General features: G+C 41.2%; 1 protein-coding gene across 1 annotated transcript in view; it reads right to left on the minus strand.

The window, feature by feature from the left end:
• Positions 1–3,970: 3,970 nt before the first annotated feature.
• The window catches only part of aldh4a1 (aldehyde dehydrogenase 4 family, member A1), an 81,003-nt gene continuing 63,832 nt past the window's right edge, over positions 3,971–21,141 (minus strand). Inside the window, exons 9-15 of the mRNA XM_077502078.1 lie at positions 14,359–14,432; positions 14,095–14,291; positions 10,652–10,699; positions 10,408–10,560; positions 7,499–7,620; positions 7,318–7,436; positions 3,971–4,577 (exon numbers count right to left, since the gene is read on the minus strand). Of these exons, the coding sequence (XP_077358204.1) occupies positions 4,465–4,577; positions 7,318–7,436; positions 7,499–7,620; positions 10,408–10,560; positions 10,652–10,699; positions 14,095–14,291; positions 14,359–14,432 (826 nt within the window). The 3' untranslated portion in view covers positions 3,971–4,464. The remainder of the gene's footprint in view (positions 4,578–7,317; positions 7,437–7,498; positions 7,621–10,407; positions 10,561–10,651; positions 10,700–14,094; positions 14,292–14,358; positions 14,433–21,141) is intronic.

Consider the following 21,141-nt stretch of genomic DNA (forward strand, 5'->3'; position numbering starts at 1 on the left):
AAAAATGCATTTGGAGGTATACAACCCCTAGCAAAATGTATGGAGTCACCAGTTTGGACGAGCACTCAGACGTTTTATTGTGTAGATCAAACGCAGATAAAAAGCATGAAACAGCCGTAAGGTCATTCCAAAGTGCAATATCTTGGCTTTTAGAAACACTAAAAGAAATGAAGAAAAAACATTGTGCTGGTGAGTAAATGTTACTTTTATAGAGCAAGTGCATAGAAATAAATATGGAATCACTTCATTCTGAGGAAACAAATATGGAATCACTCCATTTTGAGCAGAAAATAAGGACACAACCAGTCAATTTCCTTTCCTTAATTGGGCACATGCCTCAAATGACATCTGCTCGCTAGTCAGCAGGTAAAAACAGTGCAGTTATCACACCTTGGAGGGGTGCTGGACCAAGTGGATTGGCAAGAATCATGCTACACGTATGTAGGGATGTCACAAGAACCGATACTTCAGTGCCAAGTCGATGCCAAGATTCTGAAAATGTGACGGTACTGCCTTTTCTACAATACCCGAAGTATCGTTGGTATCGAGGCAGCATATCTGGCCGCGTCTTTTGTGTTGTTTTGGGGATATTTTTATTTTTAATTAATCCCATACACACTCGCTCACACAAGTTTACATCATGTAAACTGTTTTGGGGGTTGGATATGAGTGCTTATCTGGCAACCTACCTTACGTCTAATGACGTCACGTGACTACCCTCCTGCTGAGACAATAACAAGGAAGTCGAGCAACATGCGTGCAACATGGAAGTAGCCCGCTTATCTGCGTCGTCTTCAACTGCTGCGGCCCCTCAATTAGTTGAGAAGAAAAACACCAAAAGTCGCGTATGGAAGTACTTTGGATTTGAGGTTGATGCGCACGGATTGAGATGGCGAAACCGTTTCCAGACGAAAGGGGAACGCATCCAACTTAGTGAAACATGGACATCCAGACTTGCATAAAGAATTCAAGGCAAGCGCATTGAATTCCCGTGTTATCGTTGTCCATATCTAAACTAATAACGTTAGTATGATGACCCCACACTCGAGCTGCTTTGCGAAGTAACGTTAGCGTTATGTTCAGCCTAGTCTGTCCCGCATAATAAACTTAGGAAATTTTGCCGGGCAGCTAATTTACTGAATCACCTAAAGTAACATTAAACAATCATGAAATAATATATCAAACGTTATTCGTTATTTTGTTCGTTTGCGTGTGCTCGCGTGTCTGTGAGCGTGTGTGTGAGGCTACATGCTGAAACTGGTTGGTAAATAAGCAGCACAGTGTGAGATTTTTATTTTTTGAATGCTACATTCACTGTGATGCATTTTTCATTTTACAGTATTTTAGTGTTTAGTACTTATTGTTTGTTTGTTTATTGAACATAAACATAACATCTAAACATAAACAAGTAGCGAATAATAATTTAAAGAAGAAACTCATAGCAATTATTTGTGATGGTTTACATGTCCAAAGGGAGTAGGAAGAAGTTAAAAACTTATCTAGTCCTACTCCTTATTCTTTGTATCTTTTAACTTATTTCATTATAAAATACAGTAAATTAACACATTACAATAAAAGAAAATGTGGAATCCTGCTCATGTAGACAATTTCACTTTACCATACGTACAATTGTCAGTAGCATATGTACATGAAGTTTTTAGGCATACACAATAATAATACATCCTCATACTCACATATACAATTTTCATTACACTCATAATGGTACATCGAAAAAAAACAAAACATTTCTGCAATTGTACTAGCTCATGTCTGATTTAAATAAGGCTCTTGAACTTTGCTTTGACAACAATTGACATGCATCTTTTCAAGTCATTACCAAAATGATTCCACAAATGAACGCCTCTTACAGAAACACACATTTGCTTAATATTTGTTCTTATTTAGATTTTTTTTTGTAGACACTTGTTCCCCTTATGTCATAAGGACTCTCTCTAATTTCAAATGGCTTCTGAATACTGTGGCAGAATAGATTGTTGTAAGCTTATACGTTATACATACATATTTATGCTATTACTGTACTTAGCTAGTACATGCACAGTATTTTAATTTAATGCTTTAAAGCTGTTGCGTCCAAACTACGGCCCGGGGGCCATTTGCGGCCCGCCGTCCTTTTTTTAGTGGCCCGCGACATATGCTAAAAATGGCATTTGACTCAGTTCAAATAAAATATAAACAAAAATCTACATGTTTGGAGATGGTCAAAGTAAGAAGGGAAGGTGTCGCAAAACACAGGTGCTATTAAAGGTTATTTTAGTTAACTAAAACTAACGAAAAAAATAAAATTCAAAAAAACAATTTCGTTAACGAAATAAAATAAAAACGAAGATGCTTTTTAAAAAATGAAAACTAACTGAAACTCTCATTTTATGTTTACAAAACTAACTAAAATAAAACGAACTAATTATTGCAAAAATGTCCTTCGTTTTAGTCTTTGGTAATTAATTTAATGCATGAGCCTTTGGGGATGATTTTAAATGTGATTTTTATTAGATTTATTTTGATATAAACCGGAATAATGACGTCACGCCCACGGTGTTTTTTAAACATTGCGCACAAGTAATACACATAAAAAAACTAAACTAATACTGAAACTAACTAAACTAAAACTAAGCATTTATTAAAGAACTAAAACTAATACAAAAACTAACAGAACCACCCTGAAAACTAATTCAAACTAACTAAAAAAAAAACAAAAAAACTCAAAACAAAATAAAAACTAAAATGAAAAATTCCAAAACTGTAATAACCCTAAGGCCTTATTAAAAATAAATTGGTTTATATACTGTTGCATTTTTCTAAATATTCAAAAGCACAAATAAATTATTTGTACAATTTTTAGGACTAAACACAATTTCTCTTCATAACATTATGTGGCCCTTGCGTCCTTCTGATTTTTTGTATGTGGCCCTCAAATGAAAAAGTTTGGACACCCCTGCTTTAAAGCTACACGCCAATGTTCTGTTTAAGCACACAGTATCATTGTTTGTTGTTCACTTCTAATAAAGGAGTGAATGTTGAAGTACATGGAATTTATTGCTCATTTTCTATTTTTACCGTGGTATCGAAATGGCATCGAGAATCATGGAATTTCAGTGGTATCGGCATCGACTACTAAATTTCTGATATCGTGACATCCCTACACGTATGGTTGCCAAAGATGTGGACTGTTCACAGTCAGCTGTATCGAAGATCTGGACCAAGTACAAACAGCATGGGAAGGTTGTTAAAGTCAAGAGTACTGGTAGACCAAGGAAGACATCTAAGCGCCAAGACAAACAACTAACGAGTCAATTTATCTGACAGAACTCTGCAAAATCCCTTAAAGGAAATGGGATTTAGATACAGGAAAGCTAAACGGAAACCATCATTGACCCTTAACAAAAAAGAACAAGACTGCAATGGGCTAAGGAGAGGCAATCATGACTGTGGATGACTGGATGAAGGTTATCTTCAGTGATGAGTCACGAATCTGCATTGGACAAGGTGATGACGCTGGAACTTTTGTTTTGGTGCCGTTCCAGTGAGATTTACAGAGGACTGCCTAAAGAAAGCATCCGAATTCCCACATGATGATATGGGGCTGCATGTCAGGCACAGCTCACTGAGGTAAATCTTCAATAAATGTACAAGTTTATATTGACATTTTGGACAGCTTTCTTATACCTTCAATTGAAAAAATGTTTGGAGATGATGAAATCATTTTCCAAGATGACAATGCATGGTGGAAATTGGAAAAAATGGTCCACAGCAAGACTCCGACCTCCAAAGATGATCTGGCAACTGCAATCAAAGAGACTTGGCACCAGATTGATGAAGAATATTGTCACTCATCAAGTCCATGCCTCAGAGACTGCAAGCTGCCCTAAAAGCCAGAGGTGGTGCAAATAACTTTTGCATGCATGTTCTTGTTCTTGGATATGAAGCTAATGAAACGCAGAAGTAGCAAGTATCATTTTGTCACGATTTTTATTTTTATTTGCTATAATCAGTCAAAACATTCAAAACTAAACTCTTTCATAACTGCACAGTGTTAGACACAAAAAAAACCATACCTGACATACCTCTTCAACAATTACAATTCCCTAATGACATAAGTTAATATCAGTTGATTAATGTCCTGATTTGCTGGTGAATTTATAACAAATTATAAAACGTACTGCGATTGGCTGGCAAGCAGTTGAGGATGTACCCCAACTAAACTCAATTCAACTAATTTATATAGCGCTTTCAAACAGCCTGACCTGTCACCTACTGACCAAAGCTAGCTGGGATAGGCTCCAGCATCCAACTTTGGGAGGAATAAGCGGGTTCGAAAATGGATCGATGGATGGATAAAAAGTCGGGTGATTTTCCCGTTAGTCGTTGACGTTCACAGCAGAGTTCAGTGCAAAGTGGGCGGAGTCACGCCGGAAGGATTCCTGCAACTGGACGGCGGCTCCCCCTTCAGGCCATGTAGGGGTACTTCCATTCTGTGAGCGGGACGTGCGTTTCTTTGACCACCTGCGGAGATGTCCAGCGGAGGACGTAGTGAGGGCCGCCCGGTTTGTCGTTTGTACCTGACAAACCCAAAAAAACAAAAAACAAAGATGGCGTCAAGACTTCCAGCAGGAAGCAACCGCACACCAACAGCGTAGTGGTGTCTTGAGATAAGAATTGAATTTGTTGCTTGAGACAATTTGGAGCGCCCAATTAACCTGCCATTCATGTCTTTGGAATGTGGGAGGAGACCGGTGTACCCGGAGAAGATGCACGCGCCGGGCACGGGGAGAACATGCAAACTCCACCCAGGAAGGCCGGAGCCTGGACTCGAACCCAAGTCCTCAGAACTGGGAGGCGGACGTGCTCACCACTCATCCACCGTACAAGTACTGACATTCTGTACTTGAGTAAAAGTACAATTACTTGCATCAAAAAATACTTTGGTAAAAGTACTCATTCAAATAATTGCTCAAGTAAAAAAAAAAAAAACAGGCCCTAAAATGTACTTCACGAGTAAAAGTAACGGGCGGCACGGTGACGAGTGGTTATAATGTCCGCCTCCCAGTTCTGGGGAGTCGGGTTCGAGTCCAGGCTCCGGCCTTCCTAGGTGGAGTTTGCATGTTCTCCCCGTGCCCGCGTCGGTCTTCTCCGGGTACTCCGGTCTCCTCCCGCATTCCAAAGACATGCATGGCAGGTTAATTGGGCGCTCTGAATTGTCCCTACGTGTGCTTGTGAGTGTGGATGCTTGTCTGTCTCTGTGTGTCCTGCGATTGGCTGGCAACCAGTCCAAGGTGTCCCCAGCCTACTGCCCAGAGCCAGCTGAGATAGGCGCCAGCACCCCCCGCGACCCTTGTGAGGAATAAGCGGTCAAGAAAATGGATGGATGGATGGATGGAGTAAAAGTAACCAGTTTACCAGATGTTTCCTCCTCGTGTCAAATAATTTAAAGACAATTACATTTCAAAGATCATCACTTAACAAATCCTTAAAACTAGGGTGCAGTGTTCCAGTTGTTTTATTGGAAAACAATGGACAATATTGGCGAAATAATACAAATGTGTTGTTTTAACTGCACATGAAGTAGTTCTCTCAAATAAAAATACAAATCATTTTAGTGATCTTAGCAGAAGAGGCTTTTTCAGACCTCTGAGGAGGGAGATGAGATTGGTGGAAAAGATCGGTTTATTTTTAAGGGATCGGCCGATCACCGATCTTCCAAAATTAAGGAAATCGGGGCAGATAAATCGGCTGGCCGATCTATCGGTGCACCCCTACTTAAAATTCACTTAATCGCCTGATGAAGCCCTTGCAACATTTTTTGTTTTACTCCTCTCGATGGTGCCCTTGGCTTAAAGTTGCAATGGAAATTAAGTTACCACAACTTGCTTTAAAGACACCTAGAAATTATATGCTTAATGATGTTTACAGGAGGAAACTTGTATATTTTTTCTCTAAAGAATTATAACTGTAATTCAACAAAAGACGCCTCTGCCAAATCTATTATTGGAGTTTAAGGAACTGAGTGATAAAAGTTTTTTTTTTTTTTTTTTTTTTTTTTTAACTTGTTAAAAAATGGTGACCCCGCCCCCACCCCCCATAACTGCCTACGAGCTATATGTATGTAGTATATGTCTAATCTATACGTACACCGTATAGTTTATACAGTAGACTGCTCGGGCTATTGGCTTTCCAGTCATATATTCAGATCAGTGCATCAACAAGCTAACAAAAGGCTAATGATTATTTAGCTTTACTATACCTTACCTCGAGAAGTTGCTTCAGATTGGACGGTGAATTTTTGCAGGCGGCTAGCTCATGGACTTTAGGCTTACACAGGACACAATGCATTCGCCATGAATTGTTCTTCGAGCCGACCAAGGTGAACAATTCCCGCAGGTAAGGCTATGGGTGGGCCGACTGGGTATCGAGCCGACTCGCTAGCTCCTTCTGAGTCGAGTCCACTATGTTAACAGTTTCAAACTTGTTTCAACTTGGACACTCTCCATTGTGTCATCATATAGGTTGAGATGGAGCCTATTACAAACGGGGATGTCGGAGACAGTGTGTAATGCTTCATATGATTGGCCAAGCAAGGAAACATAAGAAGCGCAAAAGCTGCCGTCATTTTTTAAACTTTGTCAGGCATGTAAAACAATAGTAACGAGCAACTACTCTCTGTACTTTTTACTTGATACATTTTCAAAACAGATAATGTCTTTAAAATGTAACGGGTAAAAGTAAAAAGTATTCAAAAAAATAAATACTCTGTACTGGGGGGGAAAAAAAATTACTCAAGTACAGTAAGGAAGTATTTGTACTTCATTACTTCCCATCTCTGGCATCAAACAGCTGCTGTGTTTTTAGACGACTGCAAGCAGCCAATCGCCCTTGAAAAAGTAACAAAGAGCTCATTACTACTGACAGCTTGGCTTTTTTTTTTTTTTTTTTTTTAAACTGTCAAACCGGTACTCAGTCCATGCCTGCATTTGACACGTCATCCAAAATAAAAATGACCAAAATAAAGAATCAGTAAGATTGCAGGACGATGAGAAGTGCTCCGCTGGATTATAGCACTGCAGCACAGCTGCTCATTAGCATTAGCATGTAGCTAGCAGACAGAAAAGGCTGTTTGAAATATATGAGGAGTAAAATTGGCTTTTCTGGTCGGACTTCAATTGGCTCTTTTGGATACCAGTGCAAGTGCTGCCCTCTTGCGGAATGATCTGACTTGACAGACAGCGCTCGCAAGTCGAAGCGAACACGTGGCTCACTCGTGAGGAGGCGCAAACGCATGGCAAGCTGCTCGCTCGTTCTTACCCGACGCTCGAGCACCCCCAAACGGCTGCTGCGCCACAACCGATCCCGTCGACTTGTCGTTGATGTAAAAATTCCCGGCCGCGTTCCTCAGGATTTTGGACGCTTCGTCCAGCACGCTCCTGGATAAGGTGGCAAAAGGTCACAAGATGTCCCCCTCCCCCCCGAGCAGGCGCACTCTTACGTGTCCAAAGCGAAGACGGAGCCGGTGAGCGCGTAAGGGGATGTGCGATCTACCAGACTCAGGACCTCCTTGTAGTCGTCGTCCGGGTACACGTAGACAGACAGAACCGGGCCGAAAATCTCCTGCGAGGCGAGATGGACAAAATCAGAGGCGGTGGGCATGTTTACAAATTAACAGCATTCCATTTATTTTTATTTTTTTATATTTCTTCTGTGAAAACGCTGCACTTGAGAATGAATACATACATACATATATATATATATATATATATATATATATATATACATACATACATACATATATATACATACATACATACATATATATATATATATATATATATATATATATATATATATATATATATAGAGAGAGAGAGAGAGCTATATATTGAGTAGAGATAGATCGACCGATAATCGGTCGGGCCGATAATCGGGGCCGATATTTGACATATTGGTACATATCGGTATCGGTCTGTTTTATTAATCTGACGGCCGATATGAGCGATCCATTTAAAACTCCGTCTTTTCGCTTCGAATGCAGCCCAGAGCGTCTCTGTCTGTTATGGAGTCCAACTCCAGCAATGTAACGCCCATAGCAGCATTTGATTGGTTAGCCGTGCAAGAGCCAGAACCAATCAGTAGTGTATGCCTGTATCACAGTAGCCGGTCACACACGCACCCACGTACACAACGCGACAGACACATGCTTCGAAGGTAAGTTAAAAGAGAAGAGACTCCGCCGATCGTTTCACCATGATAAGCTAAACACATTGAATTATGTTGTGTATTAAATGCACTATATGAATGGAGCTGCATTGCCTTGCATTGAATCCCCGCTAGCTAACAGTGGTGTGTTCAGCTTAGCATGTAGGCTAACACCCAGTAGCTAATTCGCTACTTGAACTACTCGGGGAGGGAATCACACACATTTTCACTTAATTAAGTAAATAATGTTTGTTAGAAAGGTTCCAAATATTAACAGTTGTCATTATTATATTGTCTAGTTCCATGTTAAGAGTAGAGTAACGTCATTATATTTACCTCTCGTGACGCACACATTGCATTCTGGGTCACGTCCATTACTTGTTGCATAGCGGTTATTATGCAGTGAGATGCCACAATGACACTAAATAGCGTTTAGTTACTTTATATTGTGTTTATTTGTCGCACTGGTTTGCCATTGTGTGCCTTAAGCTTCGACGTCGATTTGATTGACAGCTCGTTGTGCACCTCGTTAAAGTCCGCTCCGTAACAAATTAAGTGTCTCAAACACCGTTTAACTACACGAACGTGTCCTCTTCCGTATGTTTGGCATTAGTAGAGAAGTGCACTAAAGTATGTGTGCTTATTTGCTCGTTTTGTCTCTCTTTTCACGTCATGTCTGCCGTCATTTGGGACATTATCCTCTCAATGGATGCCACTAATATGTAACATCTACGGCCGTACACGGCTGCAATTAATGTTCAGTGATGTAATTTCGTTACGTGCATCATACTTTGAATAATGAGCTCATGTTTGGTGTGTTGTATAACTTTCTCGTGTGTTAGTAACTATTCATGTGGACAGCTAAGATAGTGCTTGTTAATGTGAATTAGCAATGTTGCAGCCCAGTTATTACTTAGACAAGTACATCTGTGCCATTAAGTGATACAGTACAGTACAGTAGTGAGAGAATAGTGTGCCCATATACACACACGTGTCTATAAGTGTAAAACACATTAAACAGCAGAAACTGGCAGCGGTCCACCGCAACAATGTCTGTTTAACCAAGTTATTCTTACTATTATTATAACCAAGTTATTTTACTCAACCCTTTTTCTGCGTTGATTGGGGCATCCTAAGTGGCAGTAAACTACATGATGAAGTGTCTTTTGACAGTTCTCTTGTAGAGAGGAGTAGCATGATATTGCTGTTCTCGATTTAAGATCCTCAGCTTATCAAAACTGTCTATATGGTAACAATAACAATAATCATAATAAGGTCTACAAGAACTGTATGGTGTTCAGGGATGAATAGTTTTTCTCATGGAATTTTTTTATTTATTTTTGCTGTAGTAATAAGTAATGCCACAGCTGATGCACATTTTGAATGACAGGGTTCCTCCTATTACTTCAAAATATAAAAATATAACATTTATAGAATAAAACTACAAGTATCCCAAATGCTATAAAAGGTAATGTCACATTGGCCCCCACATTTAACTCCCCCCGCCACCAACGTCTTATTGCAGATAGAAGGATGTAAAATGAAAAGTGTAGTGTGAGAATCCATTGTAAAGAACGGTTAGGGTTTGCATTATTCAAAAATTTGGTGCCAACATTTTAACTTTTACTGCAAATGAATATCGGCTTCAAATATCGGTTATCTGCCTCCTTGACTACCGATAATCGGAATCGGTATCGGCCCTGAAAAAAGCATATCGGTCGATCTCTAATATTGAGATGTATGTATAGAATTTATTATTATTAATTTAAACAATTTATTTATAATTTCCTTTTTTTTCCCCAAAAACAGAAAAAATGTCAAGTTTCAAAAGAGGACATTTACATGGACTTGGAAAGAAGAACCAGCAAGACATTTTCACACAGATGTTACCAAACTAACTTATAAATCAATTCAGGATCCAATTATTCAATTCATCAAAGGAATAATCGATATAAAAAAAAGTGACGGCAGGCTCGTCTTCACATGAGCGTCTTCATGTGAGCTGTGGCCTACAGCAGCTCCTTATTTGGGATTGATTTGAAAACATGTTGCACGTGGCTCTCCTTGCTGGCAAATCTTATCTCCGATTTGGACTCCCAACACAAAGTGCAAAAGTAGCGCGTGGCTGGGAAAAGTGCTGGTTGGCCAGCATCGTCCTCACGCACGTAGACAGACAGAGAGGAAGTTGCTCGCACACGTGACCTGGGCCATGATGGGGTGTCGAGGGTCTTTGGTGGTGATGATGGTGGGCTCCACGAAGTAGCCCTTGGAATCGTCGCAGTTGCCCCCGGCAATGACCTCCAGCTCGGGCGATGACTTGGCGTCATCCAAACACTTCTTAATGCGGCTGAATGACTGACGGCGGGAAAGACACAGGCACGCACGGCGGTCAACGTTGATGGCAGGCAGTGTGCACTGAACAACGCAGCGCGAGAGGAAGGCACACCTTGTGGTCGATGACGGCCGAGAAGAAGGCACCAAAATCTTCCACGGGCTGAAAGACAACGACGACGTCAACTTCATTATTCACGCTCGGATGAATATTAGGTTTGTTGAATATTCATTAAGCAGCAAAATTCACCTGTTATTATCTATCCGAGGAGGCGGCCGTTTTGGCACCTGCTGTCGTACACTGAAAATGACATCACACTTGCTCAGCTAACAAATGCAACTATTTTCAGTGGACTGCAAGTGGCAAAATGGCCGCCCCCTCCCCTTGAGATGGATCAAAATGAGTTTTCCACTTATGGCAAGGTTCGTCAGAATGTCGTGTTGATATGCAACATATTTTTGTCAAACAACAAATTTCGGCTTGATTTCCTGTTTCACTAAAACGTCGCCATTCTACTTCCTGTTGGCTGCAGGGCTCGACACTGCGAGCATTTCACTCACAAAGGCCGGGAACTTTCAAGTGCGTGATGAAAAAAAAAAATACCGCTCGCGAGTGCATTAATGCGCCCTCTGCACTATGTTTAAAACGTACGTTCGAAAGTCGCCGTGTCCTCCGCTGGCTCTCCCGTAGCAACGAGAGCGCGCCGACGCGTGCCGACTCAATCGAATAGTATTTGAGTGAAACTTGAGCCACTGCAATGTCATTGGCTAGCTACTTCCTAATCGGGCACAGCATACGCGTACACGCGCACCGCGCAGACTACAATTTACATACAAACATATCGGTGCTTTCCCACTGGACCAGTTCCACACCGAAGCGGCACTTTTTTTGTCACCGGATGTTAGCGTCTCCATGGGACTTTTTCGGGGCCGAACGGTTCCGCTGTAACCGCCTGTTTAGAACCCTTTCGGCAGTGGGTGATGAAAGGGACCGTGTTGTCACCTGTCATCTGATTGCCCGACAGCAAAGCAGCAAGCGACGCCGTGGCACACGCCCATTTCCTTATTTTACGTGAGGCAGGCAGAGGCGCCTGCTGGTCTTTGCCAGTCATAAAAATACAGTATATACAATAAATATAATGTTTTACAACAACCTCGTGTTCCAATAAAATATTTTTTTTAAATATATCGAGTTGCGTACCTCCACAAAAAATGGTGAGACCAAATCCTGTGCTGTGCGACCAATTAAAAATGTTACTCGCACCAGTGCTACCTGTGGAAGTTAGTATAGAGCCCTGGGCTGCCATCATTTTCACAAGATGGGTGCACAAGTTGCACTTTACTCAGCTCATATTGTTTGAAACAAAAAGTGTTGTTTTTTTTAATGTCCATGAATTGCATTTGAAGCCTGAATGCAAAGTGGCTTGAAGCAACATGGCTGACAACTGTTATGTTGAGAAAAAGGTTAATGGGAAACGGTGGGTGGTTTGCACTGATCTGAATATATGACTGGATAGCCGATAGGCCAAGAGGCCGCCATATTGCTCCTCCCAAGAAACGTTTGTCGGCATGCCATCCGTGCCATACATTTACAGCATCCAAATTGGAGAACATTTGAGACAGTACTTAGTAGAAACAGCATGATTTATGGTTTTAAATTTATTAACGATAAACAAGAGGCCTTCAGACATTTTACAATTTGCCTTAAATACATGTATAAATTATATGCTTAATTAATGATTGTTAAAAAAATACTGCAATTGGCTGGCAACGAGTTCAGGGTGTACCCTACTTTGTGAAAGTGGTACACATGCAACTAAGCACTTTCTTGGAGGAAAATAATATCTTGGAGGTTTTCCAGTCAGGCTTTAAGAAGATGCACAGCAAGGTGTAAGCCCTGTTGCGAGTTTTTAATGACATCCTCCTGGCAAATGACACTGGAGACTATGTATGTCTCATACCGTTAGACCTGACTGCAGCGTTTGATAACGTGGACCATAGTATTCTGTTGGCTCGTTTACAGCACCAGGTGGGCATTGGTGGTAGTGCTCTTGAGTGGTTTCGATCCTACTTGGCCAACAGAACATTCTGTGTTCGCCTTAGGTGCTCCGAGTTCCGCACCGCCCCACAAGGTGTTCCACAAGTATCTGTATTGGGGCCCATTCTGTTCTCTTTATATTTACTGCCTTGGGCTCCATCCTTAGAAAACATGGAATCTCTTTTCACTGCTATGCGGATGACAGTCAGCTCTATGTCCCGCTTAGTTAAAAGGACGCTTTCTCATTGAGGCCTCTCTTGTTCTGTCTGGAAGAAATCAAAGCCTGGATGACTTTAAATTTCTTGAACTTCAATGAAAAGAAAACAGAAGTTATGGTCTTTGGTCCCAGCGGCTCTTCTCATCCTGCCTATTTGGGTCCTCTGGCACAATATCTGAAGCCAGTAGCCTCAAACCTGGGTGTCAAGATGGACAGTGACTTTAAACTGGACCGGCAAATTGCCGCTGTTATCAAATCCAGCTTTTTTCATTTTAGACAGGTAAAAAAAAAAAAATCTCCAATCTCAGCAGTACTTAGAAATGGTAATCCATGCCTTTGTTACATCTCGGCTGGATTACTGTAATGCACTTTATTTGGGAATCAACCAGTCCTCCCTGCAGCGTCTCCAGATTGTCCAAAATGCTGCTGCTTGTCTCCTTACTGGTGCCCGTAAGAGGGAACACGTCCTTTAAAACACATCTTTAAAACACATCTGTATTCTTTGTCTTTTGGCGCACCATGAGACTTGTTCCTGGTGTTTTGTGGTATGAGATTTAGTCTACCTATTTATGTATTTATTTATCTCTTTATTCACTTGCCTACCTCTTATTTGCTGATGTAAAATGTATTTACTTGAAAAAAAAAAAAAAACTTGTATTGCACTTCAAAATGTTTGCTTTGTTCTTGTTTACTGCAAAACTGATATTTATGTTTATGTACAGCACTTTGTATACAGCAATGCCTGTTCTTAAAGCGCTTTATAAATAAAGTTGAGTTGAGCAGTGCCCGAAGCCGGCTGGGATAGGCTCCCGCACCCCCATGACCATTGTGAGGAATAAGCGGTTAAGAAAATGAAAAAAATAAAAAATAAAATAGACAAATAAAATATAAAATAAATATATAAATAAAATATATAATAAATACTATAGAAATAATAAATAATATAATAAATAAAATATAAATAACAAATAATAAAATAAAATATTTAAAAAAAACAAACAAATAAAATAAAATGTAAGAAAATAATAGCGAGCACCCCGGCACAACCACCCCACCCCGCCTCCGGTCTTATACTAAGTGCCTATGAGCTGTACATGTCTTATCTGTACGTATAGCATATAGTTTATACAGTAGTCTGCTCACAAGGTGGGAGGAGCAAGATGGCCGCCCTGTGACTTTTGCACGGATGTGTACGGGCTATCGGCTATCCAGTCATATACACAGGTCAGTGGTGGTTTGCATGCACCCCGCCAGCCTTTGCCCAGCCCCGCCCACATGAGAAGAAGGAGGAAGAGGAACTGACATCTCCCACGCAAATTTGCTGGAGCTCGTGGAGCAGCCGGCGCTTGACGTCAGGCCACATGCCGGCGGGGACGTACATCCGGGAGCAGGCCGAACACTTCTGGCCGCCGTACTCGAAGGCCGAGCGCAGCGTCCCGTTCACCACGCTGCGCACGTCCGCCGACTTGTGCACGAAGTGGAAGTTCTTGCCGCCGCATTCTGATGGGAGGGGAAGGGGAAAGTGATAGCGGGAAGATGTTTGCTGCCGGCGCTGGGCAGTCCTCACCTCCAGAAAGCCTGGGGAAGGTCCTGTACACGTCCAGGTTTTGGGCCACCTGCTTCCACAGGCGCTTGAATGTCCTGCATGCAAACAGCAAAAACGGCAGCGTCACCTAGATTTCGTTTTCCGATCAAGGTCAATCGGACCAAGGGAGAAGCGGGACAACATTTGGACCGCAAAAACAAAAAACAGGGGCCGACGACGACTCCACCGACTTTGAAAAGACGTTATTATTTATTAGAATTCATCATTTAGATTTAAAAATGAATCATTTAAATATTCAAAAAAGGTCATAGTCCAACGACAGAAAAGAAAACATTCCAAAAGTACCGGTAACCATAAAACGTCCACGAAATTGACCAAGAAGGTCAAAAACTTTATTTAAGAAAAAGAAATTGTTCAAAAAGTCACTCTAAAATGTCCAAAAACAAATGAAAAAAAAATCCCCAAATTTACTATAAAAATGTCCACAAAATTGCCCCAAATGTGAGAAAATGGATATAAAAAAAAGGCAGGGAAATAAGGAAATGAATAAATAAAATAGCTCAAAGGGACATCTTTCGGGATGAATGATCAATTCCCAAGAGAGATAAACGAGCGGCGAAAAGTACTGTTTCCTATAATGAAACAAAACAGACAGGAGGGTAAACGGACTTCGATGGTCGTTGATAAATTATATATCGACAGCCAGCTATTCCGAAACCCAACCTCGACCCCTTGGCTGTTCTAACTGATAATTGGTAGAGCCGAGTATTGTGTGATTATTTGACGTATGTATATGTATGTGTATGTATATGTGTATATATGTGTATATATATGTATATGTATGTATATGTGTATGTATATGTGTATGTATATGTATGTATATGTATGGATAATGGGTTACGAAACTGAGAATATGAATTTATATCATGTATAGGCTATAATAATAATAATATTGATAATAATAATAATAATATAAAAAATATATTCTTAAAAAAATAAAAATAATAATAATAATAAAAATAATAATCTCGCTTAGGTCACTATTTACTGGTGTATTGTTATGTTGAATCCCCCACAGATTTCCTTCACACTCACTTCCCCCCACGTTTCTTAAATATTAGACTTATCTACTTGCTATCTCTCTCTTTATATAAATTATATAAATTGCCTAATTACTCTTTTGCTATCCTACAATATGTTAATATTAATAAGCAGCTTATATAGATGTATACATAAGACTGAGTCTATATTGCTCGTATGCAGAAATTAGTTCTGGTCTCCTGGAATGTGTGTGGCGCTCGCTCCCAGGCAAAAAGAATAAAAATTTTAGACCATCTCTCAAAATTTAAGGCAGATATTTGTCTCCTACAAGAAACCCACTTACACAAATCAGAAGAAAAATTATTTATAGATAAAAATTTTAGTCAAGTTTACTCTGCCTCCTATAATAGTAGACAAAGAGGTGTCTCTATACTTATACATAAGAATTTATTCTTTACTCTAAATAATATAGTAACAGATTTAGAGGGCCGATATATTATTATCCAGGTAACTATATTTAATAAAGTATATACAATTGGTAATTTATATGCCCCAAATAATGATGACCCGGATTTTTTCCATGAATTTTTCTCTCGGTTACTCGATTTAGCAACAAATTCTACTATTATTATTGGAGGTGATTTTAACACGGTCTTAAACCCGTTAATAGATCGTTCTAATAATACGATATATACAAGGCGATTACGATCCGCTAAAGTAATAGATGAATATATGGAGGATTTTGGCCTCAGCGATGGCTGGAGACTTCAAAACCCAACTAAGAAGGAATTTACTTTCTTCTCTGCGGTGCACCGATCATTCTCAAGAATTGATTTTTTCCTTACAAATAATTCTATTGTTGATAAAACTGCTATAAAAATACATTCTATAATTATAAGTGATCATGCACCAGTCTCTCTCACTCTACAAATTGACTCTACCTTTAAACTTCCCCCGATATGGCGTTTTAACATCTCATTACTGAAAGACGTAGAGTTTGATAAAATTATTAGAAGGGAGTGGGCAGATTTTTTGGAAATAAATGACTCTCCAAATATATCTCCATCTCTTCTCTGGGAAGCAGGAAAAGCGGTAATTAGAGGGAAAATTATATCATATTCAACTTATAAAAAGAAACAGGATCAAAAATTAGAAAAATACCTGGAAGATAAAATTAAACAACTAACGGATGAATATGCATTAAACCAAAATAATCAAATATGGATAGAACTACAGAATATAAAAATACAGTTAGATAACATGTTATCTAAAAAGACAGAGTTTATAATACAACAGTTGAGATATAATAATTTTGAACATAATAATAAATCAGGTAAATTCCTGGCAAATCAACTTCAACGGAATCGGGTAAAATCTCTTATAACGGCTATTAAAGATATAAATGGTGAATGCACACAATCACCAAAAGAAATTAACCATATTTTTTATAACTATTATCGAAATCTATACTCAGAAATTAATAGACCTAACCCTGAACATATTGAGGTATTCCTAAATAGCTTAAATATACCTCAGTTATCTATTAAACATAAAGATATTCTAGATGCCCCGCTTACTATAGATGAGTTGTATCGTGCTTTAGACAGTATGCCTAATGGCAGAGTACCTGGTCCAGACGGCTATCCGGCTATATTTTTTAAACATTTCTGGTTAATGTTTGCTCCATTATTTCTAAGAGTAGTAACTGAAATTAAAAGTAAGGGTGATATACGTCAAGATATGAATATAGCAGCAATTAAACTTTTATTAAAGCCAGAAAAAGACCCCACCCTCCCGTCAAGTTACCGACCGATATCACTAATTAATACCGATATTAAAATTATCGCTAAGGCCTTGGCATCTCGACTAGAGACAGTAATCTCGACAATTATTCATAGCGATCAAACAGGTTTTATTAAAGGTCGTCATTCTACTAATAATATTAGGAGGCTCTTTAACTTGATTAGTATGTCACAGCGGTATGATAAAAAGGCAGTTGTTATTTCGCTGGATGCAGAAAAAGCCTTTGATAAAGTTAACTGGTCCTTCCTCTTTGCTGTCTTAAATAAATTCGGCTTCGGGGAGTCATTCATTCAATGGGTCTCAATATTATATGATTCTCCTAAAGCTACAGTTACTACCAATGGGATGACATCACAGAGTTTTACTCTACAAAGGGGAACAAGACAAGGGTGCCCAATGTCTCCTTTATTATTTGCTATATTTATTGAGCCGCTTGCATTAGCTATACGTCAGGATAGACGGATCCAAGGAATCCACTCCGGGACAATAGAACATAAAATTAATCTATATGCCGATGATATACTACTCTATTTAGAAGAACCTGCTATCTCGCATTTAACAAGCATTTAACTTAATAACTAAATTCTCTCACTTATCAGATTACTCTATTAACTGGACAAAATCAACATTATTACCTATCACAGAAAATTCATGGAATCCTACAAGTCAGGATCCACACTACTCCTTTCCTACAGGTAATTTAAAAATACTTAGGTGTTAAAATTTCACCAAAGTTAACTGAATTAACTTCTTTAAATTTTTTACCGTTATTGGACAGTATCCGTAGTGATCTGGAGCGCTGGAATAATCTTCCGATCTCTTTAATAGGACGGATAGCTACTATAAAAATGAAAGTTTTACCAAAGATTAATTATTTATTTTCAATGATTCCATTTAAACCTACGTCTAACTGGTTCCAATCGCTGGACTCTGCTATCATAAAATTCTATTGGAATTTAAAAAAAGCTAAAATTAGTCTATCTACTCTTCAGGAAAGTAAATCTAAAGGAGGTTTAGCGGCACCAAACTTTATGTACTATTATATAGCTAATCAACTACAATATCTTGTGCTATGGACACAACCCAACAGAGATACTAACTGTTGGTTGGAATTGGAGCAGAAGGATTGTAATAATCTTAGACTGTTAGATTTACTCTTTATTACAAAATCAATAAAACGACATAATTGTTTTAAAAACCCAATGATAGCCGCCACCCTGACTGCCTGGTGGAAGGCATTAGAAATTACAAACTCCCAATTGGCGCCCTGTGGGCTCTCTCCCATTTGGCATAACCCCGACTTTCAACTTAATAATCAGTCGTTCCATTTAAGCTTATGGGAGCAGAAAGGAATTACACACCTTCATCATCTTTTCTCAGATAATAAGTTTATATCGTATACAAACTTGGTCCAGAAATATGAAATAAAAAATGGAAATTTCTTACATTATCTGCAAGTTAAAAATATGGTTAAGAAACAAATCCCAACACTTCAGGATACGCTCCAACTGCCTGTCTTAGCTAAAGATATTATAAAGCTTTCTCCAACAACAATAAAGAAAATATCAAAAATATATAAGTTATTTTTATACACAAATAAAACGTATTTACCGACTTTAAAATGGGAAAAAGACTTGTCTATAGTTCCGGAACCAGACTTTTGGACCCAAATCTGTGAAAATGTATTTAAAATGACCAAACAGACAAATTTGCAACTTATCCAATATAAGATACTTCATAGAACATATATTACACAATATATGATGAAAAAAATGGGACTCTCTGACTCCGACATTTGTCTCCAGTGCTCACAAAACACTGCCGATACTTATCTTCATGCTTTATGGTCATGTACTACAGTGCTGCATTTCTGGACTAAAATCTTGGAAAAGCTCGCTGATATATTAAACTGTAGGCTTCCTTTATCTCCAAGATTGTGTTTACTAGGTGACTTAACAATAACTGAGCTACCATGTAAACAATCCCAATCTATATTTATAGCCCTTACTATTGCTAAAAAAATAATCCTTGTCAATTGGAAAAATAAACAATCTCTCAATATCGACCACTGGTTAAACTTACTAATAAATTATATCTCAATGGAAAAAATCTCTGCCTTAAATAAAAATCAAGTATCAAGATTTAAACAAATATGGTCTATGTACATAGAATATTTTAATCTTAATTTGGCAACTTAATCCTGCCAAGATTCTGCCTGTTAACGAGAGCCACCACATCGTTACAACTTCTGTTTTCGCTGCTTCTGTATTTGGTATTTTGTATCTGATTGGTTTTATTTTTATATAGTCAGGAACCTAGTTGCTGCTCGTGGGCTCGAGCACACCACACTATACGACACTATACTCACTAACTCCTTAAGAGTTATTTCTAGTGGGCACTAAGCATCAACACTTGGTGTTACTGCATGCTAATTAGTCAATTTTCTCGACGCCGTCCCCCGTGGTCGGGCGGGGGTGGTTCTGCCCCCCCCGTTGTCCGCTCGGTGGCGGTTGTTGTCTTGGCCGCTCCCTGGGCCCCCTGTGGGGTGCGGTGTTGGGGTGCTTTCCCTGGTGCGCGGGGCGGCGCCGTCCCGGCGCGGTCCGCTGCTCCGTGCCCGGCGGCGCGGTTCGGGGCGGGTGGGCCTCTGGTGTGCCCCGTGGCTCCCTCTCCCCTCCCCTTTCCTCCCCCCCGTCGCCTCTCCCTCCTCGCCTCCTCCCGCCCATCCTCCTCTGCCTCCCGGTCCCTTTTCCCTTGTCGCCCCCCTCCTGCCCTGCAGCCGCCCTTTCGCCTTCTTGTCGTCTTCCCCCCGCTTCCCCCTCCCCCCTTCCCTGTCGGCCCCCTCCCCCTCCCTCTCCCTGGGCCTGGGGCTCCCTCCCTCCCGGGCGTCGGGTTCCGGGGGCCGGGCGGGGGTTTGAGGCCTGCCCCACTCCGGGAGAACTCCTGGCGCCCCGGGCGGGCTCCGGAGGCTCCTATTGTGGTGCCAGATGGGTGGGGTGGGGGGCGGGTGGGGGTGGGGGGTGCTGGGGGACGGGCGTGCCACCTACACCCGCCGGGTTGGGTGAGGCCCCGCTGGTCGCTCCTCTTACTCACTTCACTAGTTTTGCACTATACACTTTGTAAATATACACATAGGGCACACAACACATTTCTTGGTGGGGTGGGGAAAGGTGGAAACACCGTCTTCACCCTTCAACTCCCCTCCAATTTTAATGCACTTCATGTCTAAGGGGAGGGGTGAGTTGGGGCGGGGAGCCATCAGAGGGGATGGACTGCAGTGCCTGGCAGCGCTGTGGTCCCCCCCATCTGTGTCCCTGCCCCACCACTTTGTCCCTCCTTTTTTTTGGGGGGGGGGATGCGGGTGTGTCGGTGTAGGGGAAATTTTTTCCCTCTGCTCCGACTCACCTGCTCCCAATTTTAATGCACCACACGCACACACTTGTATATACACTGGGTGGGGCCACATTCACGGTGTAAGGGTAGAGTTCGCCAGAGCTGGCGGACTCAGTAACAGGGTTAGGTGTCACTAGTACGCTGGCGTGACGACCGGGGCCTCTCCCCACCGGGCTCGGTGTTCTGGTGCTCCGCCTTTTCCCCTGGTGCTTCCTCCTCTGCTTCCCCCCTCCCGCCGCTGTGCTACTCTTGCACGGCTGGAGGTGGGGTGGGCACGTTTTCCCTCTCTGCGCTGCTGCCCGGTGCCGGTTTCCGGGGGTGGGGGGGGCTCGCGGGGGGGCGGCTTTTTTGGGGGGGTGGGGGTATGGGTGGGTGGGGGGTTGGGTGTTGGGGGTCGGGGTGTGTTCGGGGGTTTGGGGGCCGGGGGTGGTGGGGCCTGGGTCGTGGTGGGTGGCGGGTTTGGGTGGGGTGCGGGGGGGTCGTGGGGGGGGTGGGGGCTGGGGACCGGTGGGGCGCTGTGGGGGCCCGCTGGGCCTCGTTCTGCGGCCTTGGGCTCGGGGGTGTGGGCCG

The sequence above is a fragment of the Festucalex cinctus genome, chromosome 17 (assembly GCF_051991245.1).
Source record: "Festucalex cinctus isolate MCC-2025b chromosome 17, RoL_Fcin_1.0, whole genome shotgun sequence".
Lineage (NCBI taxonomy): Eukaryota > Metazoa > Chordata > Actinopteri > Syngnathiformes > Syngnathidae > Festucalex > Festucalex cinctus.